General features: G+C 39.0%; 3 protein-coding genes across 3 annotated transcripts in view; 1 reads left to right on the top strand and 2 right to left on the bottom strand.

Moving 5' to 3' along the window:
• Positions 1–2,543: 2,543 nt before the first annotated feature.
• Positions 2,544–7,980, bottom strand: LOC127426662 (short/branched chain specific acyl-CoA dehydrogenase, mitochondrial-like). The gene is made up of 11 exons (XM_051673616.1): positions 7,922–7,980; positions 6,771–6,915; positions 6,595–6,695; positions 6,318–6,524; positions 6,071–6,241; positions 4,889–5,014; positions 3,955–4,047; positions 3,787–3,876; positions 3,536–3,673; positions 3,361–3,460; positions 2,544–3,283 (listed from the first exon to the last, which is right to left on the bottom strand). Exons 1-11 carry the CDS (start codon positions 7,952–7,954, stop codon positions 3,207–3,209), a joined length of 1,281 nt encoding a protein of 426 aa, XP_051529576.1. The 5' UTR covers positions 7,955–7,980; the 3' UTR covers positions 2,544–3,206.
• A 9,886-nt stretch (positions 7,981–17,866) lies between these two features.
• LOC127427025 (L-seryl-tRNA(Sec) kinase-like) lies at positions 17,867–21,741 on the bottom strand. The gene is made up of 6 exons (XM_051674305.1): positions 21,452–21,741; positions 20,707–20,929; positions 20,429–20,630; positions 19,723–19,798; positions 18,707–18,800; positions 17,867–18,549 (listed from the first exon to the last, which is right to left on the bottom strand). Exons 1-6 carry the CDS (start codon positions 21,608–21,610, stop codon positions 18,338–18,340), a joined length of 966 nt encoding a protein of 321 aa, XP_051530265.1. The 5' UTR covers positions 21,611–21,741; the 3' UTR covers positions 17,867–18,337.
• Positions 21,742–21,836: 95 nt separating this feature from the next.
• The window catches only part of LOC127427023 (poly(ADP-ribose) glycohydrolase-like), a 41,634-nt gene continuing 40,970 nt past the window's right edge, over positions 21,837–22,500 (top strand). The window contains exons 1-2 of the mRNA XM_051674302.1: positions 21,837–22,146; positions 22,220–22,500. The exon at positions 22,220–22,500 is cut by the window's right edge and continues 64 nt beyond it. Coding sequence (XP_051530262.1) covers positions 22,106–22,146; positions 22,220–22,500 — 322 coding nt within the window. The 5' untranslated portion in view covers positions 21,837–22,105. The remainder of the gene's footprint in view (positions 22,147–22,219) is intronic.

The raw sequence follows: 22,500 nt of genomic DNA, 5'->3' as shown, positions 1-22,500 counted from the left end.
TGAAAGATGTTTGTTTGAAATCTTTGCAAATTTATAAAAATAAAATAAAATAAAATAAAAAATCACATGTACATAAGTATACAAGCCTTTGCTCAAGACTTTGTTGAAGCACCTTTGGCACCAATTACAGTCTCAAGTCTTTTTGAGTATGATGCTACAAGCTTGGCACACCTATTTTTGGGCAGTTTCTCCCATTCTTCTTTGCAGGACCTCTCAAGCTCCATCAGGTTGGATGGGGAGCGTCGGTGCTCAGCCATTTTCAGATCTCTCCAGAGATGTTCAATCGGGTTCAAGTCTGGGCTCTGGCTGGGCCACTCAAGGACATTCACAGAGTTGTCCTGGAGCCACTCCTTTGTTATCTTGGCTGTGTGCTTAGGGTCGTTGTCCTGTTGGAAGATGAACCTTCACCCCAGTCTGAGGTCCAGAGCGCTCTGGAGCAGGTTTTCATCAAGAATGTCTCTGTACATTGCTGCATTCATCTTTCCCTCGATCCTGACTAGTCTCCCAGTTCCTGCCACTGAAAAACATCCCCACAGCATGATGCTGCCACCACCATGCTTCACTGTAGAGATGGTATTGGCCAGGTGATGAGCGGTGCCTGGTTTCCTCCAGACATGACGTTTGCCATTCAGGCCAAAGAGTTCAATCTTTGTTTCTCATGGTCTGAGAGTCCTTCAGGTGCCTTTTGGCAAACTCCAGGCGGGCTGTCATGTTCCTTTTACTGAGGAGTGGCTTCCGTCTGGCCACTCTACCATCCAGGCCTGATTGGTGGAGTGCTGCAGAGATGGTTGTTCTTCTGGAAGGTTCTCCTCTCTCCACAGAGAAATGCTGGAGCTCTGTCAGAGTGACCATCGGGTTCTTGGTCACCTCCCTGACTAAGGCCCTTCTCCCCCGATTGCTCAGTTTGGCCGGGCGGCCAGCTCTAGGAAGAGTCCTGGTGGTTCCAAACTTCTTCCATTTACGGATGTTGGAGGCCACTGTGCTCATTGGGACCTTCAATGCTGCAGAAATGTTTCTGTACCCTTCCCCAGATCTGTGCCTCAATACAATCCTGTCTCGGAGGTCTACAGACAATTCCTTGGACTTCATGGCTTGGTTTGTGCTCTGACATGCACTGTTAACTGTGGGACCTTATATAGACAGGTGTGTGCCTTTCCAAATCATGTCCAATCAACTGAATTGACCACAGGTGGACTCCAATCAAAGTTGTAGAAACATCTCAAGGATGATCAGTGGAAACAGGATGCACCTGAGCTCAATTTTGAGTGTCATGGCAAAGGCTGTGAATACTTTCCGGATGCACTGTATAACCTTTAGTTTAAGTGGACAAGGTCATGTCATAACCAAAATGACATTTAAATCATCTTTATTAAATATGGAACTGTACAAAATATTCAGACATATGAATTTTATTTTATTTTTTAGTAATGAGCTCAAATTTGTTTCACTTTGAATGAATCCCCTCTTTTGAAATATTGATTTAGTTTGTTTTGTGTGTGATATTTGTGACAGACAGCTGTGGATATATTCAGATCCCCAGACAGGACAAAAGTGTGTCATTAATGAGATCAATGGCCGGCCGTGTGTGTGTGTGTGTATGTGTATATGAGAGAGTGTGTGTGTGTGTGTGTGTATGAGAGTGTGTGTGTGTGTGTGTGTATGAGAGAGTGTGTGTGTGTGTGTGTGTGTGTATATGAGAGAGTGTGTGTGTGTGTGTGTATGAGAGTGTATGTGTGTGTGTGTGTGTGTATGAGTGTGTGTGTGTGTGTGTGTATGAGAGTGTGTGTGTGTATATGAGAGTGTGTGTGTGTATGAGAGTGTGTGTGTGTATATGAGAGTGTGTGTGTGTGTATGAGTGTGTGTGTGTATGAGAGTGTGTGTGTGTATATGAGATTGTGTGTGTGTGTATGAGAGTGTGTGTGTATATGAGAGTGTGTGTGTATGAGAGTGTGTGTGTGTATATGAGTGTGTGTGTGTGTATGAGAGTGTGTGTGTGTGTGTGTGTATGAGTGTGTGTGTGTATGAATGTGTGTATGAGAGAGTGTGTGTGTGTGTGTGTGTGTGTGTATGAGAGTGTATGTGTGTGTGTGTATATGAGAGTGTGTGTATGAGAGTGTGTGTGTATGAGAGTGTAGTGTGTGTGTGTGTGTGTGTGTGTGTGTGTGTGTGTGTGTGTGTGTATGAGAGTGTGTGTGTGTATATGAGAGTGTGTGTCTCTCTGTTTAGCTGCAGAATTCATGATGATTTGAAACGAGTTTGTGAATAAACATTCACGACTAGATAACAAACATTTTTGACATTCAGTAAGCGTTTGTTCCGCACAGGAATTTAAATCTTTACACTGATAAATCGAGAGTCGGGTGACAGAATTATTAAACATCATCATCTTCAATTTCGATGCAACTGCAATAAGCTACTAAACTGTGAAGTGAAGTATTAAAGTGCAGTAAAGTCCCATTAATGGTGACAGGTGATTCTGTAGTGAGATCTGCTGCCACCTGCCCCTCACAGTATGACATCACATGTTAAAGAAACAGTCCACATGTTTGCTCATGTTTATTTAAATTAATCTCAGCTTTAGAAACAAACAAACATGAAACACACGACTGAGATAAAAGAGTCCATCACTTTCACACACACACACACACACACACACACACACACACACACACACACATGTTCTTATTCATTTCAAAGAAATCTCAATTATCAATAAGGCACCAGCTCAAACAACAACATTTTAATATGATTATAAATCAAGTTTAATGATTATTTCATGCACCATTATGGGCTTCTATGTAACAGTTTTGACCAGAGCAAATATATTAAAGAGTAAAACACAAAACGATCATCTTTCCATCATTATGAGTCGTGTGTGATTTCTACAAGAGTGGAAATTCGTTTAGTAAGAGCTCAACCTTGTGCTAACCTTCAGTTGGGATTCCTTAAAAAATAATAACTACAGGAATGATCATTTCTAGATACAGCTCAAGAGTTCTGAAAGGTGAAAGTGATCAACACATGAATCTCCACCAACTTCATTCAATAATTCATTTAGTTTCAGGTTTAGAGGAGTGTTTAGATTCAGGAACATTCTTGTGTTCAGAAAACATTTAAATACATCAAATCTCTCATATAGTTTATATATATTTGTAGTTTTATGAACTTGTCGACTGTATTTCACACACAGATGCTTCATGTTGGATTTATCCGTCATATTCTTGATCAATAAACTTTGCCATGGTGCTCAGCTGAATGTTTGTCGTTCCCTCATAAATCGTTCCTGCAGGTGTAACAGTCAGTATTTATGAACAAACAGTGTTTCAAATGCATGTGTGTTTATGTGACGCATTCACTCACCTATTTTACAGTCTCGGTAATATTTCTCGATGGGATAGTCTTTAGTGAAGCCCACGCCGCCCATCCACTCGATGCATTTTGACGTGGTCAGAGACGCAACCTGCAAACACAGAAATATTACAGAACAGCGTCTCTGTTTTCAGACCACACGTGAGCGGGAAACACATCAACTGACCTCAGCGGCGAAATATTTGGCCATACAGGCCTCTTTGATGAACGGACGTCCCGCCTCCTTCAAACGAGCCGCGTTATAGGTCAACAGTCTGGCGGCTTCCAGCTGAGTGGCCACATGAGCGATCTGATGCTGCATTCCCTGCCAATCACAAAGCAGAATTAAAACACACATCAGACTCAATATATCTGTGAGAAATGACATGTGATGTGAAAGATCGGTCTGAGCACACGACATGTTCACAGCAGCATTACCTGGAAGTCAAAGATTCGTTTGCCGAACTGAATCCTCTGTCTGGTGTACGGAACTGTGTGATCGAAACAGCCTTGAGCCAAACCGAGCATCTGAAATCATATCAACACGTTAGAGCCCGATGAAACATACACAACATTCATGAATATAAGTTATAATGCAGAACACACCTGTGCAGCGATACCGATCCGGCCCTCATTCAGCATTCCGATGGCGTATTTATAACCGTGACCGATTTTCCCCAGAATGTTCTTCTCATGGACCTACATCACATTACAAGTCTTCAGTTTTTCATGTGTGAAATGCAGAAATGCTGAATAGCGCTCATCCACTTTTTCAGCCGTCTTGATTCCGGAAGTATTTTTCCCATTAATTTCTTCCATAGACTTTTCATAAAATCCTTCATAAAAGAGTTGTGCACCATGAGCCAAACCAACCAGCTGCGAGGTGAATCACAACATTACAAACTTTGATTTGAAGCAAAAAAGTATTCGAAGATCAGAGAAACAGACAAAGATACAAGACTGTGTACTTAACGTGTTTTTTTTCTCCCCTTTTTTTCCCCAATTTGGAATGCCCAATTCCCAATGCGCTCTAAGTCCTCGTGACTCGCCTCAATCCAGGTGGCGGAGGACGAATCCCAGTTGCCTCCACGTCTGAGACCGTCAATCCATGCATCTTATCACGTGACTTGTTGAGTGCGTTACCGTGGAGACGTAGCACGTGTGGAGGCTTCACGCTATTCTCCGCAGCATCCACGCACAACTCACCACACGCCCCACTGAGAGCGAGAGCCACATTATAGCGACCACGAGGAGGTTACCCCATGTGACTCTACCCTCCCTAGCAACCGGGCCAATTTGGTTGCTTAGGAGACCTGACTGGAGTCACTCAGCACACCCTGGATTCAAACTCGCAACTCCAGGTGTGATAGTCAGCGTCTTTACTCGCTGAGATACCCAGACTCCCGGTACGTCTGTCTTTAAACGTTTATAAATTATCTTTAATAATCAATTCCGCTATGGAGAAAATTAATGGGATTTTATATCTTCCAGAAACAACCCGTTGCACTCTTGAATCATCATCACATCTGCAGGTTTGTACCTTCACGTTGTCAAAGGTCAGAGGGCATGTGGATGACGCTCGCAGACCCAATTTATTTTCCTTCTTCCCGATATGAAGCCCATCAGTGTCTCTGTCCACAAGGAAGCAGCTGATGCCCCTGTAACCCTGTGAGAAATAAACACACATGCCACCAGAAACATCTGCATCTCCTGCGGGCATCGATAGAAGTTTAGCTCTGATTCTGTGTTCATGAAATGCTGCATCAGAGACACTTTGTGCTGTGTCTGGTTTACTGTGTGTTTTGTCGTGTTTCTGAGAATCAACACAAACACAACACCGTCTGTGCAGTGTAATAATACAAGAATTAAAAGCCCAATCATGTAATTCTCATGAAACTGGTCAAGAAAATGTCTTGGTCCTATTTTACTCTAAATCAGAAATTATGTTTTCCATATAGATGTCTATTTTTAGGGCCAATGAGAATTGTTATATTGTGACATTAATTTTTTGACAGTTATGCACATTTTACCCCCCAATTCTCATTACCACAAAATGGGATTTATATATATATATATATATATAATTTAAATGGTAAAGTATTTATAAATAATATTTATACATTGGTACCAACTTTCATTTTCACTGATTTTAATAATAATAATAATAATTGTCCAGCAGCATCTTTTTTTTTTTAACTGTAATATAGAAAATATAATGAGAAACATGACTAAAAACAATGGGTACAGTAGAAGTAAAAACATTACAATAATGAGCAAAAAATGTGCTTTAATGTCCTGTAAATAATGTGGCAATGCAAAAAAAACCTGAATGTATTTAATGTAGGCTTCAGTTAATTTATGCAAAATAATATAGTTTAATAATTATTGTAATTTGGGATTAAATATGACCAGGACATTTTCCTGACAGGTTTCGTGAGAATCACCCAGTTGCAATTCCTTCTAGAAATATATCGATGACACTGTAAGTGTTATCAAATCAAGATTATAACCATACTGAATGGTAAACATTCTTTTAATGCAAGTTAATGGCATGAGCTCAGATTAAAATATACAAAGACTGAAATGTGCAATAACATTTTGAATGGAGTCAGTATAATTAAGCACTTCAGAAATAAACTGCTGAAGTTTAATGCGTCACGCGCAGAATGTCACACAAACACTGTAAAAGTCACTTTATATGAGTTTAAATGTGTGTACTAACAGCAGCGGGATCTGCGTTTGCCATGACCAGAAACACTCCAGCGTGTTCTGCGTTACTGATCCACATCTTGGAGCCGTTGATGATGTAATAATCTTTCTGTTTCTCTGCTTTGGTCTTCAGAGAGAATGCATCGCTGCCCGACTCCGCCTCTGACAAACAGAAACTGCCGATCTGTCAGAAACACAAACAGCATCATCAACAGAAACATCATTTAGAGCTCAAACACACTGTCAGGCGCGTCAGTCACCATATCGCTGGCGAGGCGGGTGAGGTATCGCTCTTTCTGCTCGTCTGTGCCCAGCTTGATCAGTAGGGTGTTTATCAGGGTGTTCTGAATGTCACACAGAACGGACACAGACGGGTCCACCTTCGCCAGCTCCTCGATCACCAGGATGGAAGAGAAGAACGTGGAACCGGTTCCTCCGTATTCTGCTCCGATCTCGATCCCCATCAACTGCACAGACAGACACAACGGTCATCAGTGTCACAGACCTGCGTGTGTTCAGTGTTGTTGAGATACTCACTCCCTGCTCAAACAGAGACCGGATCACTTCTGCGTCCATCGCAGAGTTCTCATCCATCTTTGACACAAACGGAGCGATGCGTTCCTGAGCGAATTTCTTCACTAGTCAAGAGAACAGGACGCAGTTACTGCAGCTGAAGATCAGCATTACACATTAATGAATGTTTATTTCCTCACCTGCGTCTCTCATCATAGTCTCTTCCTCAGAGTAACTCTGCAGCGGAGGAAACGTCGCCGCTCTGATTGCGTCCTGATGAACTGCAGTTTCTGCACTCGCTGCACGCGAGCACAAGAGTCTCACAGCAGCATGTGAACGAGACACCTGCACACAACATCACAAACACACAAAGTAACACCATCTGTCTATCTGACTATCAAACTAAGATTCAGCAGAATAATCTGTAACGGCAACATTCATCTGTTGCAATCCGTTTCCACATGTCATCACGTGCAGGATATGATGCAGAGATATCAACAACTGAATTACAACTAGTACAAAATCTCATTTCTGATATCTGTAACTTGGTTTTCTCTAGTGCCAGTGTTAATTACAGATATCTTTAATGTGACTGTAACTAGTAATTCTCTAATTGATTAATATTCAAAATCCATTTCCAAATATCTGAAATACAAATCAAACATGTTGAAATTCATTTACAGGTATCAAACAGGTAGAAACAATTTAATTACTGATATAAAATATAATTTGTGTATCTAATTAATAATCCTGTACATTATGACAAACATAAGAATGCATTTGATATGTTTCTGTTATTAATAGTAATAAAGTGCACTGCTGATGTTTGTATTTGGAATTTCAACTATAGTAATAAATTAATTGAATTAATTGAAACTATGTTTTGAACAGAAGTGAATGATTGATCATTGTGAAATTCTACTAGTCAAAATGCAGTTACAGATATCAAGAATGTATTTTTTCGAGTAATGACGTCATTTTTTATGTTAAGAAATAACGTTTTAACTAGTGCAAGCATAATTTAACTTTAAATAGAAGTAATTCTATTGCTGATACGGAGATTTTTTATTAGTAAAAACTAAAACGTTGATACACATGATTTAAAGTCAAACTGTCTGTTTGTCAGTACTGTATAATGAGCACAGCAGGTTATTAATGATGATTAATAATATTTCTCAACTCTTTTTCAGGTCTGTTATGTAGTTTGTTATTAAATGCCCAGTTTGCATAACTACCGTCGCATCCATCATTATTTTATTACATTTAGAGCATGTGTCATATATCCGCGGTGAATATATGTCGTTTGTGTAGTTTATAAAAATAAAACATTTATTGTATTTATTTCTCTGACCTGTCGTAACATTCTGAACAAAGGCGCCGCCATTCCGGCTCTGCGTCACCATGAAAAGTGTCCGGAAGAAACAAACACCCGCAATGACATCAAACTCCACAAAAACGTGTTTTACAACATCCAGAAATGGGATATTTTAATGGTAATGATCTGCAATGATTTCAATAATTATAAATATTTTATGACACTCTTTTTGGCCTCCAGTTTACTATTTCTACAAAATGGAACCAAATTAAGTGTTTTAAACGCGCTTGTGTTATAAGACATGGGATACTTCATATGACTTGTGTTATAAGACATGGGATACTTCATATGCCTTGTGTTATAAAACATGGGATACGTCATATGACTTGTGTTATAAGACATGGGGATACTTCATATGCCTTGTGTTATAAAACATGGGATACTTCATATGCCTTGTGTTATAAGACATGGGGTACGCATATGCCTTGTGTTATAAGACATGGGATTCTTCATATGCCTTGTGTTATAAAACATGGGATACTTCATATGCCTTGTGTTATAAAACATGGGATACTTCATATGCCTTGTGTTATAAGACATGGGGATACTTCATATGCCTTGTGTTATAAAACATGGGATACTTCATATGCCGTGTGTTATAAAACATGGGATACTTCATATGCCTTGTGTTATAAGACATGGGGTACGCATATGCCTTGTGTTATAAGACATGGGATTCTTCATATGCCTTGTGTTATAAAACATGGGATACTTCATATGCCTTGTGTTATAAAACATGGGATACTTCATATGCCTTGTGTTATAAGACATGGGGATACTTCATATGCCTTGTGTTATAAAACATGGGATACTTCATATGCCGTGTGTTATAAAACATGGGATACTTCATATGCCTTGTGTTATAAAACATGGGATTATTCATATATCTTGTGTTATAAAACATGGGATACTTCATATGCCTTGTGTTATAAGACATGGGATACTTCATATGCCTTGTGTTATAAAACATGGGATACTTCATATGCCTTGTGTTATAAGACATGGGATACTTCATATGCCTTGTGTTATAAGACATGGGGATACTTCATATGCCTTGTGTTATAAAACATGGGATACTTCATATGCCTTGTGTTATAAGACATGGGGTACGCATATGCCTTGTGTTATAAGACATGGGATTCTTCATATGCCTTGTGTTATAAAACTTGGGATACTTCATATGCCTTGTGTAATAAAACATGGGATTATTCATATGCCTTGTGTTATAAAACATGGGATACTTCATATGCCTTGTGTTATAAAACATGGGCTTATTCATATATCTTGTGTTATAAAACATGGGATACTTCATATGCCTTGTGTTATAAGACATGGGATACTTCATATGCCTTGTGTTATAAAACATGGGATACGTCATATGACTTGTGTTATAAGACATGGGATACTTCATATGCCTTGTGTTATAAGACATGGGGATACTTCATATGCCTTGTGTTATAAAACATGGGATACTTCATATGCCTTGTGTTATAAGACATGGGGTACGCATATGCCTTGTGTTATAAAACATGGGATACTTCATATGCCTTGTGTTATAAAACATGGGATACTTCATATGCCTTGTGTTATAAGACATGGGGATTCTTCATATGCCTTGTGTTATAAAACATGGGATACTTCATATGCCGTGTGTTATAAAACATGGGGTACGCATATGCCTTGTGTTATAAGACATGGGATTCTTCATATGCCTTGTGTTATAAGACATGGGATACTTCATATGCCTTGTGTTATAAGACATGGGGATACTTCATATGCCTTGTGTTATAAAACATGGGATACTTCATATGCCTTGTGTTATAAAACATGGGATACTTCATATGCCTTGTGTTATAAGACATGGGGATTCTTCATATGCCTTGTGTTATAAAACATGGGATACTTCATATGCCGTGTGTTATAAAACATGGGGTACGCATATGCCTTGTGTTATAAGACATGGGATTCTTCATATGCCTTGTGTTATAAGACATGGGATACTTCATATGCCTTGTGTTATAAAACATGGGATTATTCATATATCTTGTGTTATAAAACATGGGATACTTCATATGCCTTGTGTTATAAGACATGGGATACTTCATATGCCTTGTGTTATAAAACATGGGATTATTCATATGCCTTGTGTTATAAAACATGGGATTATTAATATGCCTTGTGTTATAAGACATGGGATTCTTCATATGCCTTGTGTTATAAGACATGGGATACTTCATATGCCTTGTGTTATAAAACATGGGATTATTCATATGCCTTGTGTTATAAAACATGGGATACTTCATATGCCTTGTGTTATAAGACATGGGATACTTCATATGCCTTGTGTTATAAGACATGTGGTACGCATATGCCTTGTGTTATAAGACATGGGATACTTCATATGCCTTGTGTTATAAAACTTGGGATACTTCATATTGTGTAATAAAACATGGGATTATTCATATGCATTGTGTAATAAAACATGGGATTATTCATATGCCTTGTGTTATAAAACATGGGATACTTCATATGCCTTGTGTTATAAAACATGGGATTATTCATATATCTTGTGTTATAAAACATGGGATACTTCATATGCCTTGTGTTATAAAACATGGGATACTTCATATGCCTTGTGTTATAAAACATGGGGATACTTCATATGCCTTGTGTTATAAAACATGGGATTATTCATATATCTTGTGTTATAAAACATGGGATACTTCATATGCCTTGTGTTATAAAACATGGGATACTTCATATGCCTTGTGTTATAAGACATGGGGATACTTCATATGCCTTGTGTTATAAAACATGGGATACTTCATATGCCGTGTGTTATAAAACATGGGGTACGCATATGCCTTGTGTTATAAGACATGGGATTCTTCATATGCCTTGTGTTATAAAACTTGGGATTATTCATATGCCTTGTGTTATAAAACATGGGATTATTCATATATCTTGTGTTATAAAACATGGGATACTTCATATGCCTTGTGTTATAAGACATGGGATACTTCATATGCCTTGTGTTATAAAACATGGGATTATTCATATGCCTTGTGTTATAAAACATGGGATTATTAATATGCCTTGTGTTATAAGACATGGGATTCTTCATATGCCTTGTGTTATAAGACATGGGATACTTCATATGCCTTGTGTTATAAAACATGGGATTATTCATATGCCTTGTGTTATAAAACATGGGATACTTCATATGCCTTGTGTTATAAGACATGGGATACTTCATATGCCTTGTGTTATAAGACATGTGGTACGCATATGCCTTGTGTTATAAAACTTGGGATACTTCATATTGTGTAATAAAACATGGGATTATTCATATGCATTGTGTAATAAAACATGGGATTATTCATATGCCTTGTGTTATAAAACATGGGATACTTCATATGCCTTGTGTTATAAGACATGGGATACTTCATATGCCTTGTGTTATAAAACATGGGATTATTCATATATCTTGTGTTATAAAACATGGGATACTTCATATGCCTTGTGTTATAAGACATGGGATACTTCATATGCCTTGTGTTATAAAACATGGGATACTTCATATGCCTTGTGTTATAAGACATGGGGTACGCATATGCCTTGTGTTATAAAACATGGGATTCTTCATATGCCTTGTTTTATAAAACTTGGGATACTTCATATTGTGTAATAAAACATGGGATTATTCATATGCCTTGTGTTATAAAACATGGGATACTTCATATGCCTTGTGTTATAAGACATGGGATACTTCATATGCCTTGTGTTATAAGACATGGGATACTTCATATGCCTTGTGTTATAAAACATGGGATTATTCATATATCTTGTGTTATAAAACATGGAATTATTCATATGCCTTGTGTTATAAAACATGGGATTATTCATATGCCTTGTGTTATAAAACATGGGATTATTCATATGCCTTGTGTTATAAGACATGGAATTATTCATATGCCTTGTGTTATAAAACATGGGATTATTCATATGCCTTGTGTTATAAGACATCATATACTTCGTGTACCGCTAACCAAAATGACCTGACGGTTGAACTGCGACCTCATTGATCTCTGACTGCATCACCTTTGTCTAATGATGGACTACACTCTTAAAATGGAATACATAGACTATCAATTAATTGCCAACAGAAGCCTTCATCAGCCAACTAACAAGGACAATGCATCAATGTGAACTCCTGCAGTTAATCCAGGATGAACTTCAAAGACATTAGTGATTACTCTTACAGTTCATACAAAATCTTTGTTTAAACACTGACCCTTAACACTTACTTAGTTTACACATTTTAACCCATGACCTGCACTGCACATAAATAACTAATACTGTCATTATATTCATGATGTTAGTCAGAGGGGAACTGGCCCCCACAGTGAGTCTGGTTTCTCTCAAGGTTATTTTTCTCCATTAATCAACATCTTATGGAGTTTTGTGTTCTCACAGTCGCCTTCAGCTTGCTCACTGGGGTTATAAATACAATTATTATTTAAGTATTTAAATTTAAACACAATTCACAATCGTATTTAATCAAACTACACAATGATGACTCTAAGACATTATAGATATTACAGTTTTATCTTCTGTAAAGCTGCTTTAAAACGATGTGTGTTGTGAAAACGCTATACAAATAAAAATGACTTGACTTATGTTATTATGCACATTATGATATACATAAGACAAAATAACAAAATTGTGAAATGTACAATAATTATTTTACACATTTATGTATTTTATAATGTATTCATCCATAGCCGTTACGTTCAGGCTTCTTGAAAGAAAATTCGATTACATCTGACATTGAATGGGTGTGTTTTTTAGAGACCATATAATCAGTAAACACCAAAGTCATTTTAGGGGCCGTTTACATGACAAAGTTTTCAACTAAAAACGGAAAACTTTTTATGTGTTTTGGCTGTTCGTTTACACGACAACGGCGTTTTGGGGCCTGAAAATGCAAACTTTTGAAAACGGGTTTCAAAGTGCAAGTTTTTGAAAACGATGCCGTTATCGTCTCTGTGTAAACGTACAAAAACATGAATTTGTGAAAACGATGACATCATGCGCACGTGTATTTCGTGTTCAGTGTATAGCCATGTGCGCAAGTACTTCAAAACAACGTGAGACATTCAAAACTACAATTTGGTCACAGATGAAGCCAGAGTTTCTAATTTTGTTTCCAATTTTTATTCACTGCTCTATACTTCTTCATTTAAACCACAGTTTTCTGATAGCTTTTTTGAGAGGGTTCAAGCATTCACACCTATTATAAGTAACAGAAATCGGTCGTCTTGTGAGATGGATTTGACTTTGGAAGAGTTGGATGCGATTATTCAGAAAGCTCCCCTCAATAAAAGCCCAGGTCCAGATGGACTGCCTTTTGAATTCTATAGGACCTTTTGGCAAGACATAAAAAGGTTTGTTTTGGAAGTGTTTAAAGACTGTGTACAGGAAGGTGAATTGAATGAGTCCATGAAGCAGGGCTTGATCACTTTAATCCAAAAATCTAACAAAGATTCCTTGTATTTAGATAATTGGCGCCTAATTACTTTACTTAATTCGGATTATAAATTGTTAGCTTCCCTTTACGCAAATACATTGAAACATGCTTAGAAGAAATTGTCTCTGTTTCCCAGTCTGGCTCTATGAAAGGTAGGCATATACATTGCCAAAAGTATTCGCTCATCTGCCTTTAGACGCATATGAACTTAAGTGACATCCCATTCTTAATCCATAGGGTTTAATATGACGTCGGCCCACCCTTTGCAGCTATAACAGCTTCAACTCTTCTGGGAAGGCTTTCCACAAGGTTTAGGAGTGTGTTTATGGGAATTTTTGACCATTCTTCCAGAAGCTCATTTGTGAGGTCAGACACTGATGTTGGACGAGAAGGCCTGGCTCGCAGTCTTCGCTCTAATTCATCCCAAAGGTGCTCTATCGGGTTGAGGTCAGGACTCTGTGCAGGCCAGTCAAGTTCTTCCACACCAAACTCGCTCATCCATGTCTTTATGGACCTTGCTTTGTGCACTGGTGCGCAGTCATGTTGGAACAGGAAGGGGCCATCCCCAAACTGTTCCCACAAAGTTGGGAGCATGGAATTGTCCAAAATCTCTTGGTATGCTGAAGCATTCAGAGTTCCTTTCACTGGAACTAAGGGGCCAAGCCCAGCTCCTGAAAAACAACCCCACACCATAATCCCCCTCCACCAAACTTCACAGTTGGCACAATGCAGTCAGACAAGTACCGTTCTCCTGGCAACCGCCAAACCCAGACTCGTCCATCAGATTGCCAGATGGAGAAGCGTGATTCGTCACTCCAGAGAACGCGTCTCCACTGCTCTAGAGTCCAGTGGCGGCGTGCTTTACACCACTGCATCCGACGCTTTGCATTGCACTTGGTGATGTATGGCTTGGATGCAGCTGCTCGGCCATGGAAACCCATTCCATGAAGCTCTCTACGCACTGTTCTTGAGCTAATCTGAAGGCCACATGAACTTTGGAGGTCTGTAGCGATTGACTCTGCAGAAAGTTGGCGACCTCTGCGCACTATGCGCCTCAGCATCCGCTGACCCCGCTCTGTCATTTTACGTGGCCTACCACTTCGTGGCTGAGTTGCTGTCATTCCCAATCGCTTCCACTTTGTTATAATACCACTGACAGTTGACTGTGGAATATTTAGTAGCGAGGAAATTTCATGACTGGACTTGTTGCACAGGTGGCATCCTATCACAGTACCATGCTGGAATTCACTGAGCTCCTGAGAGCGGCCCATTCTTTCACAAATGTTTGTAGAAGCAGTCTGCATGCCTAGGTGCTTCATTTTATACACCTGTGGCCATGGAAGTGATTGGAACACCTGAATTCAATTATTTGGATGGGTGAGCGAATACTTTTGGCAATATAGTGTAGCAAATAATATTTGGCTTGTTTTAGATATTTTAGATTATAAGGAATTGATTAATGATAATGCAATTATTTTATTTTTAGATTTTAGAAGGCCTTTGACACGGTCGAGCATGAGTTTATGTTTGAATCTTTGTGTAGGTTTGGTTTTGGCTCTTCCTTTGTTAAAATAGTTCAGACTTTTTACAAAAATATTTACAGCAATGTATCTTTGGTGAATGGTGTTTCTCCCCGGTTTACGATTAGCAGAGGCATCAGACAAGGGTGTCTTTTTCGCCTTTTTTGTTTTTGTTGGTCGCTGAGTTTCTCAATATTTGTATTACTCGTTGTGTAGATGTTCAGGGTATTTTAGTAGGGGAACACACTTTTCTAATTAGTCAACTGGCGGATGACACCTGTCTGTTTTTAAAAAACGAGAAACAGATCCCTGTTATTTTGGATGCTTTAAATTAATTTTCTAATGCTTCTGGTCTCACAATCAATCGAAATAAAAGTGAAATTATACCTTAGTCTTGATAAAGGTCATATAGAAGATATTGAGGTAAAAATTTCTGTTAGATATTTGGGCATTTTAATAAGTAAATCACCCGCGGATAGAATTTTAGATAATTTTTCGCAACGGACACAAAAATGAAAGAATGTCTTCAACTGCTGGCTACGAAGAAACCTAACTATCTATGGTCGTGTCTTAATATCTAAAGCTGAAGGCATTTCTAGAATTGTTTATCTAGCTTTGTCTTTATATGTCGACCTGAAAACCTGCTCGTCTATCGACATACTATTTAAATTCTTGTGGAAGTATAAAACTGAATATGTTAAAAGGAAGAGTCTGATAAGAAATACTTTGGAGGGAGGTGTGAATGCGTTGGACTTCAGTACTCTCAATCAGGTTTTCAAGATTGGTTGGATTAAACGCTGCCTGAATGCTGATCCTAATCTGTTGTGGTTTTACATTCCTAAACTGATCTTTGAAAAATGTGGAGGGTTAAATTTTTTATTGGCCTGTGATTTCAAATGCAACAAACTTCCGGTCAAGCTTGCTAATTTTCATAAGCAAGCCTTGGAAGCCTGTAAGCTTGCCTTCTGCCACAATTGTTCCCCTCATAGGAGTATTATATGGAACAATCAGCATGTGCTGCATGGAAAAAAAGGATGGCAGCTTTTATTCCTATACTGAATTTACTGCCATTTTTGGAGTGGATACCTCACCTAGAGTTTATAACTGGGTTATTAACTGTATTTCACCTAAACTGTTGCATGTGGTCAGGTCATACTGTAGTTACAGAGTATCAGTCTGTGAAATACCCCAATTATCCATTGGAGGATTGGAGCTTTCCAATGTCAAATGTGACTATTTTTGGATTAGAAGAATCCTTATTAGGAAAATCAGCTGTCATCCCAAAACTTTTTCAAGTGGAAATTAAATTATCCTTCTCTTTCTACTATTAATATATGGACTGGCATTAATAAATTTCTGTTACCTAACAAGTTGAAAGAACTTCATTATAAAATTATTCATAATTATTATCCCTGTAACTCTCTTCTTTCTAAGTTTAAGTTGGACATCTCTTCACAATGTACATTCTGCAACTTTAATATTGAAACTATACCACACTTGTTTTCTGAATGTGATTATGCAAAGGAGTTCTGGAAAGAAGTAGCCTGGCTTATTTTCTCAGCTTACAACAAATTTTTTGTTTTTGAAATATTGAATGTACTGTTTTTGATTTGGGACTCAGAGTCAAAGGAGATGGATGACAGGTTAAAACTGCTAATTCTCTGTGGCCAGTTTCATCTCCATAAATGTAAAGTCACTGATTCTAAGCACAATTTTAGGCTTTTCTGTGTCGATCTAAAGTTATTCTATGACTCTCTTTGTTCACCTTTTAACAAGAAAGCCGTTAAAACTGCTCTGTTGATTTAAAAAAATTATGGTTTCATTATAAGAGTTACCTCCTGATTTCCTGAAGATGACAATTTTTTTTTTTAAGTTTCATGTTATTTATTTCTATTAATTTATTGTATGTTTAATTCCCATTGCTTTAGATGTTTTGTGAATTAATTTTATTTTAGTAGACTATCTCTGTTTACTGTATCTTGTTTGAAAATGTACTTTATTGCCTTGCTCTACCTCGAGTTTCCTGTTTTCTTAAGTGTTTTTTTGTTTGTTTTTGTGTGTGTGTGTGTGTAATATATGTATCCCCTGTAATCTTTGTTCAGTTAAAAAACAAAACAAAACAAAAAACATTCAAAACTACAATGGCGGACTACAGGACTGTGTTTGTGCTGCTGAAGATTTTGAGTTTATTGACGCTTCTCCAGTAAAGTGTAGATTTACTGCGTCACTACTACGACCAGTGATCGCCATCTTCATTGTTTGTATTCACCGCGCTGTGGAAGAATGCTTATGTGCGCAGGCGCGAAGTGTTTCTTTAAAAAGTGACATCGCCAACTACTGGCCTGGCATGCATAATACAGCGTTTTAGTCGTTTTCGCGGATCCGTGTGAACAGGGATTGTTTTGACAACGTTGTCATCTGTACGCGAAACTTTTCCGTTTTAAGTACATCGTTGTCGTGTAAACGTAAGTCAGTCCACTCTGCGGGCTGCGGCATATAAGTGCAGCTCATATCTACTTGAATGGGGAAAGACCAAAATCTCCAGATTGTTCAAGAATACGGTCAAAAAACATATTTAAAATCAGCACTGAAATCCGACAACAATGGAATCATAAATTGTGCTTCTTTACTCATATCACGCTAAAAAAACGAAAATGTCCCGGATTATATAGCTAATGAGCATCCTTGATTGACAGGAAATCTATGTATGTATCTAAAAGCTGATTGGATCTTTTAACTGTAGGGCGGGACTTCCTTTCAATGTTCGTTGCCATTTCTCCCTTTCATTTAAATTTAAATGACCTGTCTCTGCTAAACATGGAATAATCGTTCTGTTCTACATATGCAAATATCACACGCAGTCAGACACTGATTGGACAAAGAGTGACAGGAGGGCGGGGCCTGTGTATTTCCGGAAAAGATGACATCATGATTTGTTCAAATCATTATCAGTAATTATGTGCAATAGTAATAATGATGTTTTACTCATAAAGTGTAATAAAAGTTAAGCCACTGAATGATTATGACACATTTGAAACGTTTGTTACAGTAATGTCATTTATAAAGTTAACTGACATAAAAGAATGCTTTAGGTGACACAAATAACAGACTTCTGTGTTAATTAAACCCACACTAATTACTCTGAAGAGCTGCATTTCTGTGTTTGTAAAGAAAAACAGAATTAAGTGTTAATGACTCAATAAGTGAAAATGGATTTCACATGAATTTACAAAAATATATTCCACATAAAATATTATACACAATCAAAAATCTTTCAGATAGGCAAAATCATTTGATACATCAGTCGTGAGGTGAATGTGTAATAACATCTGAAGTGTTGTGTTATAAACGTCTGTGTTTGGACACGATCTCATGTGTGTCTCGCTCAAACGCTCTCGCCGCGTCCATCAGCAGTTTCTCTGTGTTGACGGGCTCTTCTGGACAAACCGACACTCGATGAAGAACTTCTTTCTTTAATTCCCGCAGGAATCGAGTCTTCAGCTCATTCAGCTCTTTAGCAAGAGCCTTCAAAACTACTGAAGAAGCCTGATTTTCTGCAATGAGATCATCAATAAGACACTTCAGACACACAAACATCTAACTTTGCTCAATAAAACTTTGAGTACAATTTCGACAGTAAATAACCAGAATCCTGCAGAATGTCACATTTACTGTCCAAGACTCGTGTGATATTTGCTGTGATTTCTGTACCGCGTGCTGATGTCACAGTCTGAGAAATGATCCGCCTGCACGTCTGATCGGCCTGATGAAGAACACTAGATGCACATATCTGTCTGTCTGCTTCCTGAAACTCAGAGAGACAGACAGTTGTGATGAACAGAAGCACAGAATATCTGTAAAGCACTACTTTAAAAGGTGTTATATACAGAAAATAAAGCTTTACTTCCTAAAACAAATCAGATTTGATAGTTGTTACAGTTTTTAAATGAGTCTCTTATCAGACATTGATCTGAACAGACGACACTCCTAAACTGACCTGCATGTGTAAAAGATCCTAACCGGACATTATAATTAAAGCTGAAGTATGTCATCTCTGCGCCACCAAACGGAACTGCAGTTGTTTTCAAAACAGTTTTCCGAACATGCCCCCATAGACCTTATTCACGCTAGCGCCATCTTTGATTTTTATTGGGAATGACAACGAGGCTGTGACGGATAGACTTACAGTTTCTTCAATGGCACGCACGGAATAAAGCTGATTTTCCACAACTCATGTTCTCTGGAGTTCTGTGTATACTGAATGATCATGGACAGATATTTTATCAATGTTTTGTCCGTGGAACGATCTAAAAACACTTTAAACTGCAGTACAGCCCATTGAAGAGACTGTCACCGCCTCATTGTCATTCCTATTAAAAAAAGATGCTGCTAGTGTGAATAAGATCTATAAGAAGTCTGGTAGTCCCGCCCCTAACACACGCCATTGGTCAAGTAATGTTGGGGGGTGGAGTCTAAGCAGGTCGCTCAAAACAAACAATATTTATAGCACCACAGAGACACAGTGTTCATAGTTTTTACTCTAACAGACACAGTTTACACTCTATCAAAAAACTGATTTTGGGCCACATTCAGCTGCAGTGTGAATGTTATTAAAAACACATTGATCATCATCGTCATGACCTCTTCGTGGAAAGAGAAAACTGTTGTGACTGATAAAAGTCTGTTGAAGACACACTGATGTTTGTTTCAGACAGGAAGAGACAGACCTTCTGCTGTGAATCATCCTGAACGGGCCTCAGCGGGTTCTCCAGAGCAAACACCAACATGTCCATCATCTTCAGTCTTCAGGAGAAACAAAGATGAATAAACCAACAAAATCAAACATCTCGTCCATACTGACAACTGTAACTGATACTGATGTTCAAAACATTAGAGATATGAAGCCATTTACTTTCATCATCATGTGATGAGCAATTGTTTTAGAGCAGAAATAGAAAAAATTATATAATTGTAACTTTGTTTTTTGGGATTTTCTCCCCTTTTCTCCCCCTTTCTAAGTCCTCGTGGTGGCGTAGTGACTCGCCTCAATCCGGGTGGCGGAGGACGAATCTCAGTTGCCTCCGTGTCTGAGACCGTCAATCCGCGCATCTTATCACCTGGCTTGTTGAGCGCGTTAGCGCGGAGACGTAGTGCGTGTAGAGGCTTCACGCTATTCTCCGCGGCATCCACGCACAACTCACCACACGCCCCACCGAGAGTGAGAACCACATTATAGCGACCACGAGGAGGTTACCCCATGTGACTCTACCCTCCCTAGCAATCTGGCCAATTTGGTTGCTTAGGAGACCTGACTGGAGTCACTCAGCACGCCCTGGATTTGAACTCGCGACTCTATAATTGTAACTTTTCCAGAACTGGAAACCCTGTGCAACCCTGACATGTTCCCCATCAGAACAAAAGTGAAACTCATACACATCTGCGTCTGTGATGTTCTCCGTGTTGTCCACCGTCAGGCTCTGTTGCTCCCAGGAGTTTCTGGTGGGATCTGGAGGCTCCATACGGATGCTCATCTGCTGCAGAACTTCATCAGGAACACGCTGAGATCTCTGCTGGTTCCTCTGGAGACACACGTGCAGTTCACAGCGCAGGAACACCTGACAGAAGCCCAGCGAGTCTGAGCACATGAAGAGACACCATCACACACACCAGCACTGACAGTCTGATCTCAGAACGACAGGAGCGGCACATACTCTTTCTGGCCAGCTGGTAGATCTCGTATCTCATGCTCTGATAGTAGAAGTTGTCGTCCAGCAGGATGACGAGTGGCTGTGAGTGTGTTTGAGAGTCGGTCTGCTGCAGCGTGTGCATCTGCTCAAAGCGTGTCCAGATGTCGTCAGTCATCTCAGTGTGTGTGTGACACAGGAATCTCTCCAAACACATCACGACTGTCTTTCTCTGCTGCTTCCATTCACTCTGAGAGTAACACAATAATTACAGTATATTCGTACAGTATTTGAGTATGAGTATATGAATACTACAGCGAGGAAATGTATGTTCTGATGTTGCTTTGCATTCTCTCGCAATACCTTTTATCCATCCCTTATGAAAATTAACCATGGTTTTACTATATTTTAACCATAACAGCCGTGGTAAACCCATAGTAATAATACAGGAAAACCAAAACTAGTCATTCAATTATATTCATTCATATGATTCATTCATGGCTAGATGTACTATAGTAACATCATGGTTAATTTGTGGAAATCTACGTGTGGTTTTTAAAATGGTTCTTACCACAAAAAATGGTTACATGGTTACTACAGGTTTAATATAGTCAAACATATGGTTAACTTGGAAACTATGGTTTTAAAAAGCATATTTGTGTCGTAAATTAACCATGGTGTTACTATAGTAAACTAGTATTTTCTGATGCTTGCCAACACTCTGCTGTAACATTATTGTATTTATAATAATTATGATGTCATAAAGGGTCACCTCGCGCCAGTCGCTCGCCGGGATCAGTTCGTCATACGTCACGAGCAGCGTCTTCCACCCGCGGCTCTGCGCGTGTTCCCGCAGCACCTGTGCCAGGCGGGACTTCCCCGCTGCCGGTAAACCGCACAGGACACAGAGACACGCGCGTGCGGGAAACATCCAGAATGAGAGAGACAGAACAGAGACAAACAGCGCTGATGCGGGCAGCTCCTTGGTGTTTAACTGGCGTCACGTGGTTCTGAACGCGTATTTACAGAGTTTCTGCGCAAATGTGACGCAGTCTGCAGGTCACCAACACACACAGCGAGCTACGCCCCGCCCTCTCGCAGACACCGAACGCTCATTGGTTAACTGGGACATACGTCAGAAAAACAGGAAGGATGTTCTGTACTCTTGTGCATGTGTGTTTGCTCCGCTTAAACTTCGCATTTTAAAAGCGCGAATTTGTGGTTAATAATCCAATATAGAAGCGACTGTAGTAAAAACAAAGAAACTATATAACTAAACCTTAAATGAACTGTGTGACTTAAAAATACTTACTGTGTACTTAAAAATAACTGTGACAGTCGCTGCTGTGTTTGTTGTTTGCTCACATATGTAATTATTAAGCTTATTGATATTTATAAATAATATTAAAAGAGAATTTCATCAGAGATGTCAGACAGTAAACGCCAGAGACTGCTGGAGTCAGGAAGGTAAAACACTGACAGACATCTCTAAAACATTTCACTTTGCCAAAGAATTGAGGTCAAATGTGTTTATTAACAGGACTGAAGAAGAAGACCGACAGAAGCGAGCATCTCATTCATGTTCAGAACATCAACAGAGGAACATCAGTCAGAACTCTCTGGATCACTGGCTGCAGAAGCCCAACAGGATCCAGATGAACCCTCATCCAGAACCAGAAGAACCTGAAGAGATGCAGAGTTCACAGGATCTGAAGTGTCCAGGAACCATCACAACACTCACCGCAGCAGATGAAGAGGATAAACCGCTGGATCCAGTGATGAGTGAACCCGGTTCTGTTGTGAAGACAGAAACACTGCAGA

The sequence above is a fragment of the Myxocyprinus asiaticus genome, chromosome 36 (genome assembly GCF_019703515.2).
Source record: "Myxocyprinus asiaticus isolate MX2 ecotype Aquarium Trade chromosome 36, UBuf_Myxa_2, whole genome shotgun sequence".
In the NCBI taxonomy this organism is placed as follows: domain Eukaryota; kingdom Metazoa; phylum Chordata; class Actinopteri; order Cypriniformes; family Catostomidae; genus Myxocyprinus; species Myxocyprinus asiaticus.
The sequence above is the reverse complement of the archived record's forward strand: the minus strand, read 5'-3'. Positions and strand labels throughout refer to the sequence as shown.

Coding starts and splice junctions, on each gene's coding strand:
- LOC127426662 (XM_051673616.1), bottom strand. CDS start 7,954: ATGGCGGCGCCTTTGTTCAGAATGTTACGACAG. Junction 5,015..6,070: donor CAAACGCAGATCCCGCTGCT/GTTAGTACACAC, acceptor TATTTCTCACAG/GGTTACAGGGGCATCAGCTG. Junction 3,674..3,786: donor AACGAATCTTTGACTTCCAG/GTAATGCTGCTG, acceptor TGTGATTGGCAG/GGAATGCAGCATCAGATCGC.
- LOC127427025 (XM_051674305.1), bottom strand. CDS start 21,610: ATGTTTCCCGCACGCGCGTGTCTCTGTGTCCTGTGCGGTTTACCGGCA. Junction 20,930..21,451: donor CGGCGAGCGACTGGCGCGAG/GTGACCCTTTAT, acceptor TGTTACTCTCAG/AGTGAATGGAAGCAGCAGAG. Junction 18,550..18,706: donor GACTGTGACATCAGCACGCG/GTACAGAAATCA, acceptor ATCTCATTGCAG/AAAATCAGGCTTCTTCAGTA.